This window comes from Equus przewalskii, chromosome 20 (assembly GCF_037783145.1).
Source record: "Equus przewalskii isolate Varuska chromosome 20, EquPr2, whole genome shotgun sequence".
In the NCBI taxonomy this organism is placed as follows: domain Eukaryota; kingdom Metazoa; phylum Chordata; class Mammalia; order Perissodactyla; family Equidae; genus Equus; species Equus przewalskii.
The window spans coordinates 2,144,530-2,166,144 of NC_091850.1; the positions used below are offsets into that span (position 1 = coordinate 2,144,530).

The following is a 21,615-nucleotide window of genomic DNA, read 5'->3' on the forward strand; positions in this document are numbered from 1 at the left end:
CCCCTCCGGAACCCGGAAGCGGGAGCGCGCGGGGGAGCGGCGAGCGAGGTGGGGCGGAGCGGGTGGACGAACGGCGGGCGGGCGGCCGGGCTGCGAGCCGGCCCGGGACCGGCGGCGCGCGGCGGCCGAGGCCCAGGTGAGTGCCAAGCGGCCGCGGGTTGGGGGCTCGGTCTCGAAGCTCGCGTTGGCGGGCTGCCTTGTAGAGGGACGGAGCTGAGGGGTACTGAGGGGGGCGCGAAGGCAGGGGTCGAAAGGGCGGGAACGAGCTTGGGGGTCGTGCACGGATCGCCGGAGCCGCGGCGGGAGCAGAGCGAAGGAGAGGAAAGTTGATGGGATGGCCTGGTGAGGGAGTTTGCGGACGGGTGGGGGGGCAGGTCTTGTGGCTTTGAGCAGCTTCTCTGAAGAGGACGTGGCTTAAGTGGTAGTTGGGGGGTCGCAGGAAACGGGGCTGGGAGGGGGAGAAGCAAGGAGGCGGGGTGAGAGGCCCAGGCTGGGGGAGAGGGGCAAGGCCGGTGGGGGGACAGCCAGGGAGCGATTGGGGAAAAGGGGACGGCCTGGGGGCGTCTGCCGACGGGTGAAGGGGAAGAAGAATGGTGCCTGAGGGAGGGCGGCGCCTGGGAGTCAGTGAGTGCTCGATAAATGCGAGAGGTTCCGAACCCACTGGCGTGGTGACCGGCCCAATTGGAAAGGGAGGAAATGAGGGGTAGGAGGAGGGAAGAGAGCGTAGAAACCATGGCAAGAACTGAGAGCCGGTCCAGGGAGGGCCTGGGGAGGAAGAGAGAGAAGGAAAGGACTTGAGTGGCTCCCTACCGACCTTGGGGTGCAGCCCATGGAGATTTGGGGACCCCCTTCCCCTCTTGATTCATCTTCTTCCTGACTTCACCCCCAACCGCTGCCCTGCGGCGAGTCCCAGCACCTTCTGGGCTGGTATTGGGGACTTGAGAACCACACCACTCTCTTCCTAAGACAGGGCTGACTGGAGTCCCGGGGATCCAGGGAGCGAGGAAGGAGGCTCTGGGCCCCCAGTGGGGCCGGAACTGGGTTTCAGAGGGGAGGGAGTGGGTGTGCATGCACCCAATTGTGCTAGGCTGTCACCACCTCCTTGGAGTTGCATCCTTGGACATAAATGGGTAAAAACGACGACATACAGGAAATCTGTCCCCTGGCAGCTGTGAGCTCAGCCTGGGAGAGACGCAGCAGCCCACGGCGTGCCTTCCCTTCTCTCTCGGGCGCTCTTTACGTCAGGAGTCTTTAAGGGGAAACCTCTCAGGCACCTCTTTGTCTGAAGTGGAGTCTCATGGTGACATTGTGCCTTGCAGTTGGGTCCCAGCTTCCACCTTCCTGAGGTGTGTTCTAGTCTTGGGGTCCCCAGACTTTTAAGGCATCCAGGAGCAGTAGGAGGTGACATGGCAGCTGGAAAGTTGTTTCACCACCTGGTGGGCCCAGTTCTAGCAAGAGTCTGCCCTGGGCACTTTTGATCAGCGTTAATTTCTCTTCATTCCCAGCTGTGGGGATCCTTGTCTGGGATCTGCCAGAAGGACTGGGGAACCTAAGTTTATAGCTCGTTCAGGAGATGAATCTGGATAGCTTGAATGGAAAGAGGGCCACACAGATAACCACCTCCTTCACTTCCAGAATGTTCTGACTCCTATGGAAAATGGTTCTCTGCCTCTCTTGCTTTGGGACACAGGATTAGAGCCCAAAGTCACGAGTCCTGCGGACATTGAGTGTGGGCTTTCCCTGGCCAGGACTCCTTTCCTTGAACAGGACTGGAATCTCCTGGTTGCGTGGCCCTGGCTGTTGCCTCCTTCCTGCACCGAGAGCGCAGCCAGGCGGGCTCTCACAGAGGGTCCTGTATTGGGGGTCTGACCTCTGTGAAGTCTCTGTGAAGTTTCTTCACCTGCAAAATGAAGGGGTTGGCCTCAGTCAGAGTTTCTCAACTTTGAAACCCAACCCCTCTTGATAATCTTCACGTCTCTGGCACACAGCCCCCTCGGGTTTCATGCAGCCCCCTGCCATGATCCCACTTTTGTTCAGCTTTCCATTCTACAGTTTCTATCTGAAAATGGGTTTTTTGCTGCTCCCTTATCTTCCAGGTAGAAATCTGGTGCCAAATGTGCTTTTGCACATTGCACCTGTTCCCCAAGCTTCAGCTGCATCCTTCTGGTTGGAGGTTCCTGGGTGAGACCCTCCCTCAGGTCCAGACCTGTGACTCAAGGAAGCGGATGGGGGCTTGGGAATCTCCCCTTTCTGTTTGGCTGTGGGATCTGTTTCCTGTCTCCAGTGGGGGCATATTAACTTGCTGCCTCCCTTTCTCGTCTCCACAAAGTCATGTGTCTTGGGTGGGCTCAGAGTTCAGTTAAGCAAGGGCTGATCGTGCCAGGCACTGGAGTCTGGGTCCTGGGGACAGAGATGAGCCCTGGTGCCCTGGAGGAGGGACATTCTAGTGCCCTCCCTCATGGGAATAATGGAGTTGAGAGTGGGCAGTCAGTGTAGCAACAGAGGTGGTGCAAGAAGTTGTGGGAACAGAATCAAGGACGACTAGTGCAAGCTTTGGGGCAAGGGAGATTCCATCCAGTTTCCTTGGAAGAGGTGGCTGTGCCCAGCCAAGCCTTGAAGGATACGGAGGTATTAAGCCAGGCCAGGAAGAGGGAATTGTACCAGCAGATCCCCGTGTAGCTCTGCCCTTCACTGAGCGTCTTAAAAAGCAATGGACGCTTTTATACCCAGTTCTTTTATTCTGGCAACCAGCAGTGGCGGGGCCTGGTTCCTCTCTCTTTCCCCCGTACAGAAACTAAGGCCCAGGGAGGTGATGGCTTCAGAGAGGGCTCTCTGGGCTTTGTAGAAACATAGAGGGTCGTTGGTAACCTCAGATTGGTGAGGACCAAATTGCTAGAGCAGTTTTTCAACTGCAGCACCATTGATATTCAGGCCAGGTCATTTGCTGCTGGGGGGGGCCGTCCCATGCATTATAGGATGTCGAGCAGCATCACTGGCCTCCACTCACCCGATGCCAGTAGTACACACCCACCCGAAGTTGTGACAACTGAAAATGTTCCAGATGTGGCTATGTGTGTCCTGGTGGGGAGAATCGCCCCAGCAAGAACTGCTGCTCTGTAGTAGAAGCTGATTCCTCTCCTGGGCCCACCGTTGTCTCAGTGGTCATTAGTGTTTGCTGAGCTCTCAGAGAACTGCTGCCAAGGGCAGGCATGGGGAAGGAGGCCAGCAACGGAATTCTGCCATCGGGTCAGTTCTTAATCAGAAGTCCCGATAAAGAGGAGGCACTGTTGAGAACAGACCGAGGGGGAGTTAGGCAGCGCGCCCTGAGGAGGGACGGCCGAGGAGAACAGGGGGTGAGCCGGCCGTCTTCACTCGCGGGGGCAGCGGATGCCATTGTCTTTCTCTTCTTTGTCTTATGACTGACCTGGATTTCTGCAGGACACATTGTTGCTTTTCTTCCGAGATCAGCAATATTAGATTCTCTTTTCAAGAGCTACTTTGGGGATGGCCCCGGATCAGCATCGCTCTTGAAGCCTCATTATCTTCTCCCATTTGCCCTCTTGGCTCTAGACGCCGGTCCATCCTCAAGCACAGCCTGTCTCACTTCTGCTCTTTGTGCATCCTTCTCTGCTTGTCCACCGACCATGACATTGCTGCTTTAAGTCCATGGGAGGAAATGGCACGGCACGTTCTGGGGCCCTCCAACCCCTTCTGGACACTGCCCTCCCCCGGTCTCCCTCCACCAGCCCTTTGTATGCCCAGCATCCCCAACCAACTGTGCCAGGCAGCCCCTGCTCGGCCTCCCCACAGAGCAAGACAGGCCCTTCTCTCTGCCGTTGTCCCGGACGGACAGAGTGGCAGAACAAAGGGCTCTGTCTGAGCACTGCCGGCCCCGACGAGCCGCCTGCCCCCAGCCCGGAGCCCCATCACTTTGCCTCTTCAGTTCTCAGTTTGGCCCAGAAAGGGCCTCGGAGGTTAGGCATGTCTCAAAAACGCAGCCGATGAGTTTGGGGGTCTACTCATTTCCTCGTCGAAACTTTCTGAGCCTGATGATAAATAACGTAGTGATTCAGGAGTTCAGCCTGTGGGTTAGTCGGAGCAGTGAATAAGCTGTCCGGGTCTGACTCATTCATTTACATCCCATCTCTGCCCTACTTGACGGGCTCGTGTGCACGAGAGGGAACCCAGCTACAAGCGTCTCCTTACTGTTGCTGCCAGCTAAACAAGTTTCCCGGGCCTGCTCTTACAAAGTGCTGCAGACGGGGCAGCGTAAGCAACAGAAATACATTGTCTCGTGGATCTGGAGGCCAGAAGCCCAAGATCAAGGGGTGGGCAGGGTTGGTTCCTTCTGGAGGCCACGAGGGAAGGATCCATTCAGGTCTCTCTCCTTGGCGTATAGCTGACCATCTTGTCCCTGGGTCTTCACGTTGTCTTCCCTCTGTGGATCCATGTCCCCGTTTCTTCTAAAGACACCAGTCCTACTGGATCAGGGCCCACCCTAACGACCTCACTGTAACTTAATCACCTCCTTCAAGGCCCCGTCTCCTAATACAGTCACATTCCGAGGGCCTGGGGGTTAGAACTTCAACATAACGAATTGGGGGGAGGGGGGTACAGTTCAGCCCATAGCACTGGAAAGGGACAAATTTTGTTTATATTTTATAAAAGAATTTTGGTTGAATAGTCATGTCAATAGAGAGTAAGTTCATTTTGTTTCATCTCCCTCATTTAAATAAACATTTTAGGGGAGATGGGCAGGTTGGCCATGTCAACTTCGGAAGTGCCCTGTTAGGGAATTTTCTGGATCTCACACATGTCCTTACACTCGGGGTGACTGTAGAGAGGCGCAGACCTGGCTCGGGGAGGAACGGATCTCGTGGGACTTTACAAGGGGTGTGTTTAGGGCAAGGCGTGGGAGGCCAGGTGTGCCCACTGGGGGACTGGCCAAGTTTTATAACCAGGGGTCTCTGTCCTCAGTATTGCCATGGTCAGGGCAGGGGATCCAAAAGCAACTCCGTTATTGGACCAAAGTGACTTCAAACCAGCTGCCACCAGAGGTCATTGGACGTAAGAAGTTTCTGAAAGATCTGAAAATTGTTCAGTACAAAGTGTTAATGAGCCAGGTGCAGAGTTGGCTCTCAGGGATACTGAGGGAGCAGAAGTAGCCCTCATCTCCTTGCCCAGAGGCAGATGTCCAGCCAGGAGTCACACCCACGGAAGTCAGATTGCCAGCTGGGTGAGAGCTGTGAAACGCCCGGCACTGGGCGAGCTTGTGACAGGAGCCCGGGCGCGGGTTGAGCTTGCTGCGGAGGAAGAAGGCCCAAGAGCCCTGATGTGGGTCATCTCCTTCAAGGCCGCTGCTTCCTCTCAAGTAAAGTCAGAGCAGCACGTCAGCAACAGGCCCGCTCCAGGCTTTGCCAGGATCTTCCCACTCATCCCTCAGAGCCTCTGCATCCCATTCTGGGGACGTGGAACCAGGAACTGAGGGGTGACGTCAGAGACTTTGCTTCCCAGGTCTCTGGGACACACCTGGACCTTTCATTTCCTGGCAGGCGTGCTGGGACCCCTGGCCACTGCTTGGGAAGATCACCAGGGTCCTCGGCTGTCACGTGGAGATGCTGTTTATTGGGGCAGGTTCAGTGACGCAAACAAAGTGCACGAGGGGAGCTGACCTGACACCCTCAGGGAGTTGCTTGCTTTCCCTTAGCTGGTCCCAAGGGAGTCTGCCCTTGGTGTAGCAGGGAGGGGAGGAGAGGCAGATGAGGAACTAGGGGACGAGTGGTCAGGAACTAGAGAGAATGGTCAGAACGGGGGCAGCTGGGGCAGTTACCCCACAAGGGTCTGACCTCCTGAGGGCCTAGGAGGCTGCGCACATTTAAATATACAAACTGAGCCGGAGGGAGAAAGGAGGTGACTCACAGACAGATGCTGGGGGACCACCCTGGTTGATACCATCTCACCCTTCGGGAATTTATTCTGGTGTGTACTGTGAGCTAGGACCTAAATCAGTTTGGTTTTTTTTCCAAAAAAATTAACACAGCACATCTCCCCCTCAGCACAGCTGACATCTGGGGTTGGATCATTCTCTGGTGGGGCCATCCTGTGCACTGTAGGGTGTTGAGCAGCATCCCTGGCCTCCATCCACCAGATGCCAGTAGCATCCCCTCCTCCAGTTGGGACAACCAAAACTGTCTCCAGTTATTGCCAGACGCCCCCGGGGCCAGAGCTGGCCTGGCTGAGAACCAGTGTGTGAGAGTACACCGAGCTCTAGGGTGGTCGTGGCTGATGGAAACACCGGTGTCAAGCGAGTGGGTGGCCTGCCGGGACACACTTATACCCTCTGCCTCCTGTGAGGCTGGGAGGGGGGCTGGTTGGTGGCTATCAACAAAGAGTTGACAGGGCAAAGCCCTGGGCAGTGGGCCACCTGGGTGATGGGAGATCTCGTTGCGTCTGAAAGTAGAGCCAGGTCCTCGCGGCCTTTCATAGAAACTGGGCAGAGCGTGGGTTTCTTGGCTAGGAGAAGGAGCGCTTGCCCATGTGAAAGCCACAAGGCCTGGGGTCACAGGTGGATGGGAGGAGGCAACCCTGGGGTCAGAGAGGACCCCATGCTGCAGCCAGAAGCATTGGAGGGACAGGGTAGGAGCTGGTGACAGAGGCAGGTGCAGAGCAATGGAAAGCGAGATGGATGAGGGGGTCTTGTTGGGGGCCCAGGGTGATGGCTCAAGGGTCCGGGGTCTCTTTTTGAGGTGGTGGAAATATTCTAAAATGGACTATGGTGACAATCGCACATTTTTGTGACCATGCTAACAGGTGAATTGTATGGTATGTGAATTCTATCTCAGTAAATGGGTTAAAAGAGAAAGTCTTGTCAGAACAAACCAATGCCATTTTGAAGTTAGAACCAGCGGGCCTGGTGGGCCACTCAGAGGGACAAGCCAAAGGGCGCCTTGTTGGAGGATCCAGAATGGGGGGGTCTTGGTGGAAGGCAGCTGGTGGGTTTTGAGGTGATAGTAGCTGAGACATGGCCAGTGTGTATTGAACAGCTGCTTTGGTCCAGGTTCCAGGAAGGAGTATAAAATTTTGGTAGCTGTTGGCACCCAGATCCCATATTGCAGCTGGTGAGGCAGGATCCACTGCCCAGGCGAGGTGTTTGGGGGCCTGTGATGGGGGGTTCCACGGGGACATGTCCCTGGGGTCAGGGCATTCCCATGGACCAGAGCGGCTGACCCTTGCTGAGTGCTCAGGCCAAGGAGCAGCCCCACGCTGTCCCCTGTGACCGGGCTGGCACAGTGACCTCCCCAGAGCCCCACTCCGGGCCTGCAAGGCTCTGAACCGCCTTCCAAAGCGGCCCGGGGCTCCCGTATTCTCCAGGGGCCACTTGGCTGTGGTCTCAAGCGGGGCTTTTGTGTGTTGTTGCTGTGGCTCTGCCCACAGGAGGTTCTCTGGTGGCTTTCTACCTGGGCTTGACAACGGGTGGACTGTGTGATTTGGAGAGGTGTTCTGAAGGAGTCTCCTCCCCCCCCCAGCAGCCTTCTATGTCTTTAGGAGCCCACTGGTCACCTAGGAAAGCCCCAGAGCCCACCCCCCCACAGGGCCTTTCAGGTCTGCCCTCCCCTGTCACCAGAACCCACCTGTGTCCCGCAGGCCTGATTTGAGCCACCATCGGTCCCACCGCCCTAGACACCTGCAGGAGCCGCCGAACGGCACCTCATAGTCCACCTCCCACACTCGGCCTACCTCACCCCTTCCTGATGTCACTCACGTCCTGGTGCTCCCTGCCTCCAACCAGCCAGGACTCTCCAGCAGACTTGCATGAAAATCCGAACCACGTCCCACATCCTCAAGGCCCTGCGGGATCTGACCTTCCCGACCTCAGCCCCTCCCCCTCCAGCCTCGGCCCTGCTGGCCACACTGGTCCCCTTGTTCAGAGGCCAGCCCTGGCCGCCCCTGCCCTTGGCACTCACTGCCTTTGCTTGGACGGCCATCCACAGACGCTCAGCATCCGCCCCCTCCCACTGCACAGGCCCCAGCAACTGTCCCCCTCAGTGCTTCCCTGACCCCTAGTTGGTCGAAAATGACCATGCTGCCCTGGTCAGTTGCCATCTCCAGCTTCCCCACCAAGGCGCTGCTGACGTCTGGGTCTGGATCATTCTCCGGGAACTGTAGGGTGTTGAGCAGTATCCCTGGCCTCCACCCACCAGATGCCAATAGCACCTCCTCCCTCCCCCAGTGATGATGACCAAAAATGTCTCCAGCCTGGCCAAGTGTCCCTGGGGTGGGGCAGAATTGCCCACGGGTGGGAACCATGGCTCTTTCACAGGGCCCTGGACTTTTCCTTTCTGAAGCACTGTCGCTGTCGGAAACGCCTCTCTGCTCGTGGGCTGGGCTGTTGTCAAGTTCCCTGAAGGTCAGACGTCTCCACGTTCCCACTCTCCTGTGCTGGGCGTTTGGTGACCAGACAGGGACAGGGTGGAGCCGTAGCCCTCGGGGAGAAGGATCTACCTGGAGGGCTGATGGATGGACTGGGCATGCCCAGAGGAGGGGCTTTCTCCAGGCCTCAGACCGGTTGGGCCAGACTGGAAGGCCTGGGGGGATGACTTAGGCAAGAAGAGGATGGCCGTGAGAGGGTGCTTGGGATGGGCTTCTCTGAGGTATTCAGTAAAGCAGAAGAAAGGCGGTGGCCCCTCCTGATCACGGCCTCACTCAGAGCATCCAGCATCTTCTGCCCCACACACCTGGATTCGTGTCCTGGGGCTGCTGTAAAGTGGTTCCACAAACCGAGTGGTTTTAACAACAGAAATGTAGTGTCTCGTAGTTCTGGAGGCCAGAAGTCTAAAATCAAGACATCACCAGGGCCGGGGCGCCCCCCCAAAGGCTCCTGGGGGATCCTTCCTTGCCTCTTCCAGTTTCTGGGGGCTCCTGATGTTCCATAGCTTGTGGCCACCACACCCCAATCTAAACCCTCAGTTGTCTTCCAGCTCTGAGCTGCTGAGACTGAGAAACGCACGTCGTTTGTAGCTGTTTCTCAGTGTGTCCATCTTTCTGATAACTTCATGCGATCATTTCATCTTAAAAAGCCTCGAAGGGCTCGAGGAGGCGTGCATGGAAAGTGGAAGTGCGCTGAGCTCTAAACGGCTCTTCCTGAGTGGTCCTGCTGCGATGCCAGCCTTCTCCTTTCAGCTCGAGAATGATTTCATCCCATAAACATGTGGCTTCAAATTAGGGCCTTATATAAACCAAGTGGCTACGCTACATTTTCTGGAGGCCCTGTCTGCCTTATTTTCCAGTAAATTCCAAATCGTTTGCTGAGCTGATAGGCAGAACCTTGCTTTTTTTGTGCACAGGCCTTGAGAGCGGCTCCTTCACATTTGTCTGCTCACCCTAGGGCCTCAGTTTTGTTTGCCTCCCCCTTCCCTGCACCTCCTTTCTCTGAGAGCATGAGAGAAAGACCCCGAATTGAGGTGCACGTCTTCTCCACGTGCAGAGCATTTACCAGTGTGGCCTCTGCAAAGCCTTTGAAGTTTCCGTGGGTCAGGTTCTTCAGCGGGAGTTCTTTTTATCATGCACATAAGATTTGCCATTAGTAACGTTGAGTAGATTCACAGTGTTGTGCAACCATCACCTCTGTCTGTTTCTGTATCATCCCAAAAGGAAACCCTGTCCCCATGAGCAGGCACTCCCCAATTCCCCTCCCCCAGCCCCTGGCCACCACTAATCTGCTTTCTGTGTCCATGGATTTGCCTGTTCTGGATGTTTCATATCAATGGAATCATACACTATATGGGCTCTTGTGTCTGGCTTTTCACTCAGCGTGAGGTTTTCTTGGTTCACTCATGGAGTAGCGTATGTCAGGGCTTTATTCCTTTTAATGACTGAGTAATATTTCGCTGTATGGATGGACCACACTGTGTTTCTTCTTCATCCATCGATGGCCATTTCATTCCCACCTTTTGGCTCTTTCAGCGGGGAATTTTGTATTCTGCCAGTTTGGTTTCCATTTGGTGGTGAGGCCCACGAGTTCTGGGTAGACAGAGCCTGTCCGTTTGGGGACCGGCTTTGCTTCCTGTTCACATGGGGTGCGCTTCAGTAAGCCTCGGTTGGAGGGCAGAATGGGCCTTTTAACTTGGGATGTTTGGAGAGACGGTTTGGATCAAGGACAGACACCCAGGTTTTCAGGACCTGCCACCCCCAAAACATGGCCACAGTCTGCAGCTGCTACTTGGCCAAGCTGTCCCCCCAGGAGACCTGCTGCCCCCAGTTCCTCTGCCCCAGAGCTGCTTGCTTTCATCTGGACACAGTCTGGGGATTCTCGGGGCACAGGTTTCACATCCATTTGTTACCAGGACCTTAAGCCACAGCATGATTGACTTCCAGCTCTTGACTCTGTTAAGACGCAATGAGGAACTATGCTTCGAAGCCAGAGGAAACCGCCTAGCTCCTCCGAGAGAGATGTCACCGTTTAAGAATGTCCTCTGAAGCTATGACAGTCAAACAGCATGGCCCTACGCAGACGTCAGCAGCCCAGAGACAGAGCTGCATGTGTAAGATGACTTAATATACAGCATTGAACAAAGAAAGGAGGCTGCCCGGTTCCAGGAGAGAAGGGTTCTGTAGGAAAGGGCAGGAAACAACTGCTGTCTTCTCGGAGAGGATCGTCTGGGTCCTCACTCCTCCTCCCACACTGTGCTGGCTTGACCAGTGTCCCCCCAGTTCGTGTCCACCCGGAACCTCAGAATGTGCCCTGGATTGGAAATAAGGTCTTTGCAGATGAATTAGTTAAAGACCTCAAGATGAACTTATCCTGAATCCAATAACTGATGTCTTTCTGAGAAGAGGAGAGGACACAGAGACAGAGAAGGGTACCACGTAACAGTGGAGGCAGAGAGCGGAGTGAGACGTCTGCAGGCCGAGGGAGGCTGAGGGTGGCCAGCAGCTGCCAGGTGCCAGGAGCAGCCTGGGACAAATTTTCCCTCAGATCCTCCAAGGGGGCCAGCCCTGCCCACACTTTGATTTTGGACTTTACCAGAACTGTGCGACAGTAAATTTCTGTTGTTTCAAGCTACCCGGTTTGCTACAGCAACCCTAGGAAACTCATACACCCTCCAAAGTAATTTCCAGATAGATAAAGGCTTAAAGGTAAAGGACAAGTCTGGGGAGGGAGAGGAATGCAAACAGAAAATGTAGTTCCATGTTCCTCAGGTGTGGGAGGTGAATGGGTGGTTAGACGCCATAAAAGAGTTGACCCACAGATCTAATGCCTGGAAAATGTAGTATTTGTATCAAAAAACACCATACACAAAAGTAAATTCATATGAATGAACTTCATCGAACATGACAAAGCATTGATACCCTTCCTATATAAAGAGCTCCTCCACAACAATAAGCTAAATAGTCATGGTTCAATAGGAAAAAGTGGGCAACTGACACGAACAACTTACAGAAACATAGTTGCTCAATACACGTTTTTTTCTTTCGACTTTTTCCCGTTTCTGAATTGCTTTCATTAGAGGCTCTCCTGAGCTTGCAGAGCAGGTCATACCCATCATTTTTTTAAAACCCAGGCTGACAGTCTAAGAAATGTGACAAGATGCTCTTTTGTGCCTCCTGATGGCTGTGGATTGAGAACGATATTAATGCTCGGTGCTAGGGAGGTGCCGTAACGCAGGCGCTCTGGTACTCGGCTCCCCAGGACCGCTCACTTGCGTGGGCTTCTTCAGAAGTCACTTTGGCAGAACAGATTGAGGGCCTTTGCAGCGACGATGGTTTTGGCCCAGGCAGAGGGAATCAGATCAGCCCAGTGTTATAGGTGAAATGTTGTCGCCTGTGGAGTGAGGGGACACTGTGTCTCAGAGGGTGCCCCCTGAGATTTTGCATTGGGAGCATAGCTGCCCAGGAGCTGGCAGAGAGGTTCGAGGACAAGGACAGCCCCAGGAGGAGGTGGCAGGGCGAGCTGGCCCCAGTCTGAGATTTGGATGAGAGGAGGAAAGGGCAAGGTGCCCGAGGGTGAGCAGGTGGGCAGCCATCACCAGGCCCGTGTTGAAGGTCTGGTCAGTGGCTCACAGGGATGCAGCCCAGGCCAGGGGACCCAGATGCCCTACTGTGGGTTGGGGCTTTGCGCAGCTTCTCCCTGAATGGGCTGGAGAGGCCCTGCAAGGACCTGGCTGGGTCGGGGGTGGCCGAAGTGTGCGCAGTCAGTTGGTGTGGGGACTGAGGATTGGTTGAGCTGTGTCGAGCCTGACAGCCAGGGGCTCTGAGGGCTGGTCATGAGGTCCCACCAAGGGGCTTTGTACTGCAATGCCCACATCTGGACCGATGCTTCCAGAGGCTTCCTTGCAGCAGCCTGGAGGATGGAGGTGGAGGTAGGGGGTCCACAGTGGGTCCTTATGACCAGCTGGTGAGAAGTGAGGGCAGTTCTATGGACACGGTGACTGCGGACGGATGTGGTCAGTGAGAGGAACGGGGAACAGGCCCCCAGGGTGTTCGGGGGCAGGGCAGGGAGAGGTGGCTCTGCTGGGCTGGAGGTGGGGCAGGTGTCCCTGGGGGGCCGTGAGGAGGTACAGCAGAGTGGATGGGCCCCAGGGACAGAGCATGGGGAGCAGGGCAGGAGGGATGCCTGCACAGGTCAGGTCCAGGTGACACTGCCATCCCCCGGGCTCCAGAGCAAGTAAGCAGCACTAGGAGGGGCTGCTGGCCAGCAAGTGTGACTGGCAGGAGCTTGGCAGCATCTTTGGGGAGGGGACAGTGGTTTCTACTGCATGGGGGGATGGTGGACTGAGGGGCAGGTGGGCTCAGGAAGGGCTGGCTCCAGGCTGCATGGAAGTGATGAGCGAACTCAGCTCTCCCCTGGGCTGGAGAAGGCTCTGTTAGTGTCTCAGGTTTTAAGGCATGTGGACTGTTGCAGTGGGAGGGTCCTTCCCCAGACAAACCACCCAGGAAGTGGGGAAAGAGCTGCTCTGGGAGGAGAGTGTAGGCTTCCTGGGGAGAAGGGCCAAGTGAGGCTGGCCGGGCAGGGCGGCCGCAAAGACAGGTCGGGGCGAAGGGATTTCCCAGGATACAGAGTGAGGGGCCTGTGTAGGCTAGGATGGCTGAAGGGGCAGCTGCTGCAAGGCAGGGCAGGTGGGCCCTGAGGGTTTCTGCCCTCCCCGCCCCCCTGCCTGTGCCTTCTCTTTCGCTGTCCTCCCCTCATCCTGGCGGTCAGCAGTGGCCTTGAGCAAGCCTTATCTACTTCCTCCTGGCCTGGGGGTGGGGTGAGCATCAGCTGGGCCTGTGACTGCCCCACGGCTCTGAGCATGGGGTCTCCTTCTGCTCCCCCCACTAAGGGGCCCAGAGCTACAAACATCCCCTATGGGACTCCAGGGGCACCTGATGATCAACTGGCCCTGGAGGATGTGGGACAGCACAGAGTGCTGCTGGCTGTGCGTCCCACAGTCTGTCCAAGTGTCAGCTGACCCTCACCAGGCAGGTGGCGGAGGCCTCTGGAGCAGGAGCGAGATCATATCATTGGGCTCTGATGGCGTCTTGCTCAGGCCCTTGTCTCCTGTGAGGAGAACGCAGGCACATCCACGTGCCCTTTCCAGCGCCCACATCCGGGCAGCTTGGGCATGAGACAGGGCAGAGCCCCTGGCCTTGAGCTGGATGGTGCCTCTGGAAGTCGTGGTACACGCCCACCATGGCTCCACTAGTGCAGGTCACTGAAGGGGCCAGCTCCACCCGAAGCCTGGGCTCCATGCGGGGGGGTACACATGTGTGTTCATATGTGTGTTCATATGAAGGTGCTGTGCATGCACAGTGTCCATGTTTGTGTGTAGTTTCATGGGTGTGCATATGTGTTCTCTGTGTGCATGAGTGTTCTGTGTGGTTGTGTTCCTATGAAACTGTGTTCATGCACATGTCCGTGTTTGTGTGTGTGCTTTCTCTGTGTGCGCATGAACATGCATGTGTGTGCACGTGAGCGTGGGTGTGTTCATATGAGTGCATATTCGTGCCTGCACGTGTTGTGTGCTCATGCACCCATGAGTGGTGTGTGCTCATGAGCAGGCATGTGGGGGGCTTTGATGAGGATGCATATCCACGGTTTGCTCTCCTGCCTCTCTCACGGGGCTCGGAAGCACATGAACTATGCACCTTCGCGGCCGCATGGTGCTGCCCGCGAATGTTCTATCTTTTGTCTTGTCGGGTTGGCCAGGCAGCAGCACCCCTTGGTGCCTCTGAACACCCGTCACGCTCACAGCTTCCCAACTGTTTCCTTGCTGTGGCGTCTAAGAAACTCAGTGACTGGGCTTAAGGGTTAGACATTTCAAAAACAGAGCGAGAAGTTTTAAAAAGATGCACACCTGGGGCACCGGGTCCCTTCATATTCCATGTGATTTTTTAAAACAGCTTTATTAGGCGTAATTGATGCTCTATACGTTGTGCTATTTTCTGTGAGACCACCCCCCCATCAAGACAGTGAACCATCCATCTACCTGGAAAATCTCCCCAGCCCCCTTTGTTACCCTGCCCTGTCCCCTCCCTCAAACAGCCACTGACCAGCTTTCTGTCTCTATAGATTGGTTTGCGTTTTCTGGAATTATATATACAGGGAATCATGCAGTATGTCCTCTTTTTTAAAACTTTATTGAGGTGAAATTCATGTAACATAAAGTTCACCATTTTAAAGTGAACAATTCAGTGGCATTTAGTACATTCACAATGTCATGCAATTGTCTCTATCTGGTTCCAGAACATTTCCATCCCCCGAAAGGAAACCCCATCCCCATGAGCAGTTACTCCCCACCCCTAGCCCCCCCGGCCCCTGCCACCTGCTAATTTGCTTTCTGTCCCTATGGATTTGCCTATTCTAGATGTTTCGTGTACAAGGAATCATAGAATATGTGGCCTTTCGTGTCTGGCTTCTCTCACTCAGCATGAGGTTTCTGAGGTTCCTCCATGGTGAACCTGATTCCTTTTCATAGCTGAATAATATTCCACTGTCTGCATGGACCACATTCTGTTTATCCGTCATCAGCTGATGGACACTGGGGCTGTTTCCCCATTGGGCGATTGTGAACAGTGGCGCTGTGAGCATCGTGTACAAGGGTTCGTGTCAGTCCCTGTTTTCAGTCCTTTGAGGTCGATACCTAGGAGCAGGATTGCTGGGTCTGCATGTCCTCTTTTCCGTCTGGCTTCTTCACTCAGCACACCAGTTCTGAGATGCCTTTGAGTTGTCCCATGCCATTCTGAGGATCAGAGGTTGGTCGCTTCTCCTGGCTGAGTGGCGTTCCGTTGTGTGCCAGATGGTTCATCCACGCACCAGGCAATGTACATTTGGCTCGTTTTCCACTTGAGGCTCTTAGAAACAATGCTGCAAAGGACATTCGTGTACAGTGTCCGTCCGGACACCTGCTTCATTTCTCTTCAGTAACGCCTAGGAGTGTGGACCTGCTGGGTCCATGCTAGGCATGTGATTGACTTCTAAAGAAATTGCCAAAGTGTCTCCCAAGTGGGGGAGCCGCATCACTTAATACAGCTTCTCTGCAGGACACGGTGTCTGCTGGAACGAAGGCGCTGCGCAATGTTCATATCCTTTTTCCTGCTAATTCCTAGGAGTGAGTCGATCCAGGAAATGCTCAGAGTTGCACATGAAGATGTGTGTCCAAGAGATTGGAAACCAAATGCCCAGTGGTAGCAGAAGGGTCACATACCTCGTGATTTTCTGTATACAGTGGCGACCCAGGAAGCAATGAAAAATCAGGTTTCGAAGTGTGTTTCATGACACGGAGAAATGTTCACGTACACCAACATATCCCGTAAAGAAATCCAAGTTTTATTAAAATATGTATAACATCTGTTAAACTGGAAGGAAATAAACTAAAATTACTTAATAATTTGGGGGAGAGTTTAAGAAATTAAATATTCCCATCTCCCCCAACCTTCCTACCTGTTGCTACTACCTGCTGCTGTGTGAACTACTGTAGGAGCTTCATAATTTATAGTTTTGTTCTGCCTCCCTCCTCCCCGCCCCCCCAACACTGCTGCCAGACTCAGTTTCCCACATCCCGGGTGGTCTCAGCCTCTGTGGCCTCTTGCTCACAATGCTGAGTCATGCTTCTGCCTAGGGCAGAGGTCAGCAAACCTTTTCTGTAAAGGACTGGAAAATAAGTCTGTTCATCTTTGCAGGCCTTAATGTTACTGTCTCCCTCATGACTATTCAGTTCTGCTGTTACAACAAAAGCAGCCGTAGACACTATGTAAGTGAACAGGCATGGCTGCGTTCCTGTAAAATTTTATGTACAAAAACAAAGGGCCGGCCTACCTTACCCTCTTCCCTCCTTTTGCCTTCCTGTTGAACAAACTCCTCTTCATCCTTCAGAACCCCACTCAGATGTTGCTGTTCCCCTAAAGCCTTCTCTGGTTCTTGGGAAGAATGTTTTCTCATGTACTTGGATACACTCTCACTGTGGTTTGCCTGTCTGCTTTTCCTACTGGGCTGTGAGCCGAGGTCTGTTTCATTTGTGTACTCTCAGCCACAGTTGGGTGGCACACAGTGAGCCTGCACGTGACCCACACTGCATTTATGCCTCTTGCTCCATGACATAAAATGAGCCGTTGCCAGCATTGGCTGCATTTTCTGTTTTTCCTGCAATGCCTTCAAGTAGCAAATGCAGTTTTTAAAATAAACTTTTTCTGTTGGAGTCATTTTGGATCTACAGAAAAGTCGCAAAGACCGTGCAGAGAGCCCATATGCCCCGTGCCCAGCCTCCCCCAATGTGAACGTCTTCCGTTACCAGCGCGTCTGTCGCAGCTGAGAAATCGACGTCAGTCCACTGTCAGTGACGGACCTCCTGACATTACTCGGACGTCACCTGTTCTTCTGTGCCCATGCTCTCTCTGCTCGAGGACCTGTCTTTTCAGGGACCCCACTGCCTGTGGTCATCACATCTGCCCAGCTTCCCCTGGTCTGGGACAGCTCCTCGTCTTTCCTTGTTGCTCATGACCTTGGGGTCTTGGGGAGGACTGGCCGGGTCCCGCGGGATGCCCCTGGTCTGTGTCTGTCAGATGTTCTTGTCATGGTTACAGTGGGGTTTGCGGTTCTAGAAGCAAACGCACTCTGAGCACTTTTCTCGAACGAGTTTTTGCGGGCCCTCCCTGACTTCATCCTCCTCCACGGGGCTCCAGGGACCTGGAGTTTCGGAGCACATTTCGTCTTGCTCATCCCCACACGCCCCTCTTTGCCCCTCGTGTGTGTGGGGACATAACCAAGGCTCGTGGGGCCAAGTCTTCATTTGCTTGGGGAGCTGCCAGAGGAAATTTTGTTCACAGGGAGAGGCCAGGCAGGACATGGGCCAGGAAAGGCTTAGCTGAGATGTCCTCGTGGCCATTGGACTTGAGGGTTGAGACGCTGACTCTGGATGTGGAAGGACTGGCTGGGATGGAGCGAACTCCAGGGGAAGGGTTTGATCTTGGGGGGGTTCTGGTGTTGTCACTCTGCTAGAGCCACAATCCTTGGGTGAAAGTTCATGTTTAAGGACAGACGGAGGCTCTTCCGCCCTTCTGGTTTTTCAGGGGAACCTGATCGGGGCAGGGTATTCGGGCTGCGGGTCTGAGGCTGTCCATCCAGGGGCAGTCGTCAGTGTGTCCCACCACCCCCCTAACTGTGCCACCACCTCCCTTCCAGCTCCAGGACGCGTGCCCCGAGCCCGGGAGGCATGCTGAGGCCAGGCGGCTGGCAGGATGAGTGTGAACGAGGCGGGCAGCTCCGGCTGCCGGGGGCAGGCAGCCTACCACCTGCACATCTACCCGCAGCTGGCCACCAACGAGGGTCAGGCCTCATGCCGTGTGACCGCCACCAAGGACAGCACCACATCCGACGTGATCCAGGATGCCATCACCAGCCTGCGGCTGGACGGCTCCAAGCGCTACGTGCTGGTGGAGGTCAAGGAGACGGGCGGGGAGGAGTGGGTGCTGGACGCCAACGACTCGCCCGTGCACCGCGTGCTGCTGTGGCCACGGCGGGCGCAGGACGAGCACCCGCAGGAGGACGGCTACTACTTCCTGCTGCAGGAGCGCAATGCGGACGGGACCATCAAGTATGTGCACATGCAGCTGGTGGCCCAGGCCACGGCCACCCGGCGCCTGGTGGAGCGTGGCCTCCTGCCACGGCAGCAGGCGGACTTTGATGACCTGTGCAACCTCCCCGAGCTGACGGAGGCGAACCTCCTGAAGAACCTCAAGCACCGCTTCCTGCAGCAGAAGATCTACACGTACGCGGGGAGCATCCTCGTGGCCGTCAACCCCTTCAAGTTCCTCCCCATCTACAACCCCAAGTACGTGAAGATGTACGAGAACCAGCAGCTGGGCAAGCTGGAGCCACACGTGTTTGCGCTGGCCGACGTGGCCTACTACGCCATGCTCCGCAAGCGTGTCAATCAGTGCATCGTGATCTCTGGCGAGAGCGGGTCCGGGAAGACACAGAGCACCAACTTCCTGATCCACTGCCTCACCGCGCTGAGCCAGAAGGGCTACGCCAGCGGCGTCGAGAGGACCATCCTGGGCGCCGGCCCCGTGCTGGAGGTGAGCGGGCCTTACTGCGTGGCTTTTATTACTGTTTAGGTCCAGCGAGGGTGCTGCTGTGGAGAAGGTAGTTTCTTGCATTCGTGGTTCCCTAGAAACAGGAGGCTCTGTGAGCCACACGGGACCACACAGGAGGCCCGTGGGTCAGTCGGGCAGCGGTGGGAGCAGGGAAAACGTAGGCAGGAGTCTGTGACAGTTTTCACAGGAAGGATCGGGGGAGGCAAGGCAAGCAGGCTTCAGACTGGCCAGTTTGCGTAATTTCGGAGCTCTAGTGTGGGAGTGCCAGGTTATCTGGTCCTTGGCCCTGGGCTGATCAGGGCAGGAGAATGGTGGCCCTGAGTGAGAGCCCCATGACAGGTGGGGGTGGGCTCTGGACAGGTTGGTCTCCATACGGCAGGCGTGCTTAGAGGAGAGTCCCTTGCTCTCTGTGGTCCCTCCAGGGTCAGCCAAGCCCTGGTGTCAAACCACCAGAATATAAACAGAAAAACCTGATTAATACGCTCTTGACATCTGTGGGACAGCAGTCTATACTCCAGGACCCAGAAAAAAAGATGGTGTGTTCAAACTGAACAGTTCATGATGGGGTGTTTCCGGGGACTGAGGGGGTGGAATCAAGCCAGCAAGGTGTAGTGCAGCCTTGGCGGTGGGGGGGGGGATGACAGTGGGGCAGGGGCAGGGGCCCGAGGTGGCAGGGGGCTGCCTGGCAGCGCCATAGAGGCAACAGGGCAGGTAACACCCTCTGCCCTCTGTCCAGTATCCCCATTGGCCATAGCCCATGGAAGCCATTGATGGGTCGCTGTGAGTGAGCCTTCTGGAAGCATGGGCAGTGGGAGAAATTGCGTGTCCGTCACTCTCGAGGTTTTAGGGGAAGACGCATCCATGTCTCAGAATATAGCATAACCATTGTCGCCTGGTGAGGGCCGAGGCAGCACGTGGGCTCGGGGCTCTGCGCCTGTGGGTCTGGGGTCTAGGACTCTGCTTTCTTTTCTTTATTTCTTAATTTAATAAGATATTATAGTGCAATAGTTCCCCCTCACGTGCGGGGGATACGTTCCAAGACCCCAGTGGATGCCTGAAGCCACGACAGTACCAAACCCCATGCATACTGTTTTTTCTTATACATACAGACCTCTGATAAAGTTTAGTTTATAAGTTAGACACAGCTGGAGAGTAACAACAATAACTAATAAAAAGATAGAACAATTAGAACAGTACAGTGTAGTGACAGCTGTGTGAACGTGGGCTCTCCCATAACACCCTGCTGTGCTGCACGCCCCCCTTCCTGCAGCGATGTGAGCTGATGCACAGGGTCTTGGAGGAGACACTGCAGGCGACCCATGATGTTGGCAACCAGTATGTGAGGGAGGGGATAGAGCTGGCGTTTACCGAGTCAAACATTTCACCATATGGGCCGTTCACCCCTCGAGGAGCCAGGCTGGTGGGTGGGTGTGCCAGGGCTTGGTGAGGACGTCGAGCCCTGAAGCCTCGCGTGACACGGTGTGGTTTCCTTTTCTAGCTCAAGACCATGCAGGGCTCCTGGATGAGGTTCCTAGGGCTGCTGTAAGAAGTCATCACAAACTAGGGAGCTTAAAACAGCAGAAACTTAGCCTCTCGTGGTTCTGGAGGCCAGAAGGCTGAAATTAAGATGTGGGCAGGGCCGCATTCCCTCCGGAGTTTCTGGGGGAGCGTCTTCCTGGCCTTCTCCAGCTTCTGGGCCCCAGGCGTTGTGGCTTGTGGACCCGTCACCCAGTCCCTGCCTCTGTCATCACATGGCCTTCTCTTCTTATAAAGACACCAGTCTTTGGACTTAGGGCCCTCGCCAATCCCGGATGACCTCATCCTAACTAATCACGTCAGCAAAGACCCCATTTCCAAATAAGGCCACTTTCACAGGTTCCAGGGGTGAGGATATGGACGTGTGATTTTTGGGAGACACAAGTCAGCCCACAGCAGCCCCCACTGAGTGACAGCTGGCGGTGTCTGCCAACTTCTTCCTCAGCGGCTGCCCCAGCCCAGCAGCCGTCCTGGGGGCCCATAATTCCTCCTGTGACCTCTGGCGCCTCCCCTGCAGTTGCCCCGAGGGATTCCAGCACATTCTTCGATGGCTGTTAGTCACCCTCTGGGGTGGGCGTCGGCACCCCATGAGTCAGACACCTCTGACCTCGCCCCACTGCTGCCCTCAAGCCTCCTGGGCAGTGTGAGCCATCTCGGCTGAGTCTCCCCAGCAGTTAGGAGCTGCTGGAGGGCGGTGCCCATGCCAGCTTCCAGAACAGGCTTGCGCCAGATCTCAGCACGTCACAGCTGTGAACGTGCTTCCTGGGGCGACTGTTTGGCAAGGAAGAAGATTGTTTTAGTTTGGAGCTGGGCTTCTTGGCACTGCCAACGTCTGGGGCCGGGTCGTTCTCTCCTGGGCTGTCCTGGGCCCTGCAGGCTGTGGAGCAGCATGCCTGGCCTCCCCTGCCAGCTGCCAGTAGCACCCCCTCCCCTGAGCTGTGACAACTGAAAATGTCCCCAGATATCACCAAATATCCCCTGGGGGCGGAATCTCCCCTGGTTGAGAACAGCTGCCTTAGAGTCACAGCTTGCCATCCCACAAGACCCAGTCACCGTTTCTTTCAGGTGCTGACTGTTTAGAAATTGTCCACAAGTCAGTGCCAGCCATTGTGAGCTAAGCCAAGAGTCCCTTTCTAACAACAGGAATACTTAGTTATCAAGCCTTCGGGCCCACTGGGCATCAGGCTTCAGGCGCCTCGGTTTTCATCCATCATCTCTGAGTCCTTACAACAGCTCTCATATTTTAAAGATGGGGAAACAAAACCCCAGAGAAGTGCGCTGGTGTGCAGGTGTCTTGGCTGCCATCGCAAAGTACCACCAACCAGGGGGATTTAAAACGACAGGGATTTCTTCCCTCACAGTCTGGAGGCCAGAAGTCGGAAATAAGGTGTGGGCGGGGCTGGCTCCTTCCGGAGGCTCTGAGGGCGAGTCCACCCCAGGCCGCTCTCCCGGCTTCTGGCGGCTGCCGGCAGCCCTGTGGCATTCCTTGGCTTGTGGCTGCATCACTCC

The 21,615-nt window shown here is 55.4% G+C and overlaps 1 protein-coding gene across 20 annotated transcripts in view; it reads left to right on the top strand.

Moving 5' to 3' along the window:
• The first annotated feature begins 4 nt into the window (after positions 1-4).
• MYO9B (myosin IXB) overlaps positions 5-21,615 on the top strand; it is an 84,903-nt gene continuing 63,292 nt past the window's right edge. For all 20 annotated transcript variants that reach the window (XM_070587356.1, XM_070587339.1, XM_070587355.1 and 17 more), the window contains exons 1-2: positions 5-136; positions 17,657-18,552. In XM_070587356.1, the coding sequence (XP_070443457.1) occupies positions 17,713-18,552 (840 nt within the window). In that variant the 5' untranslated portion in view covers positions 5-136; positions 17,657-17,712. The remainder of the gene's footprint in view (positions 137-17,656; positions 18,553-21,615) is intronic.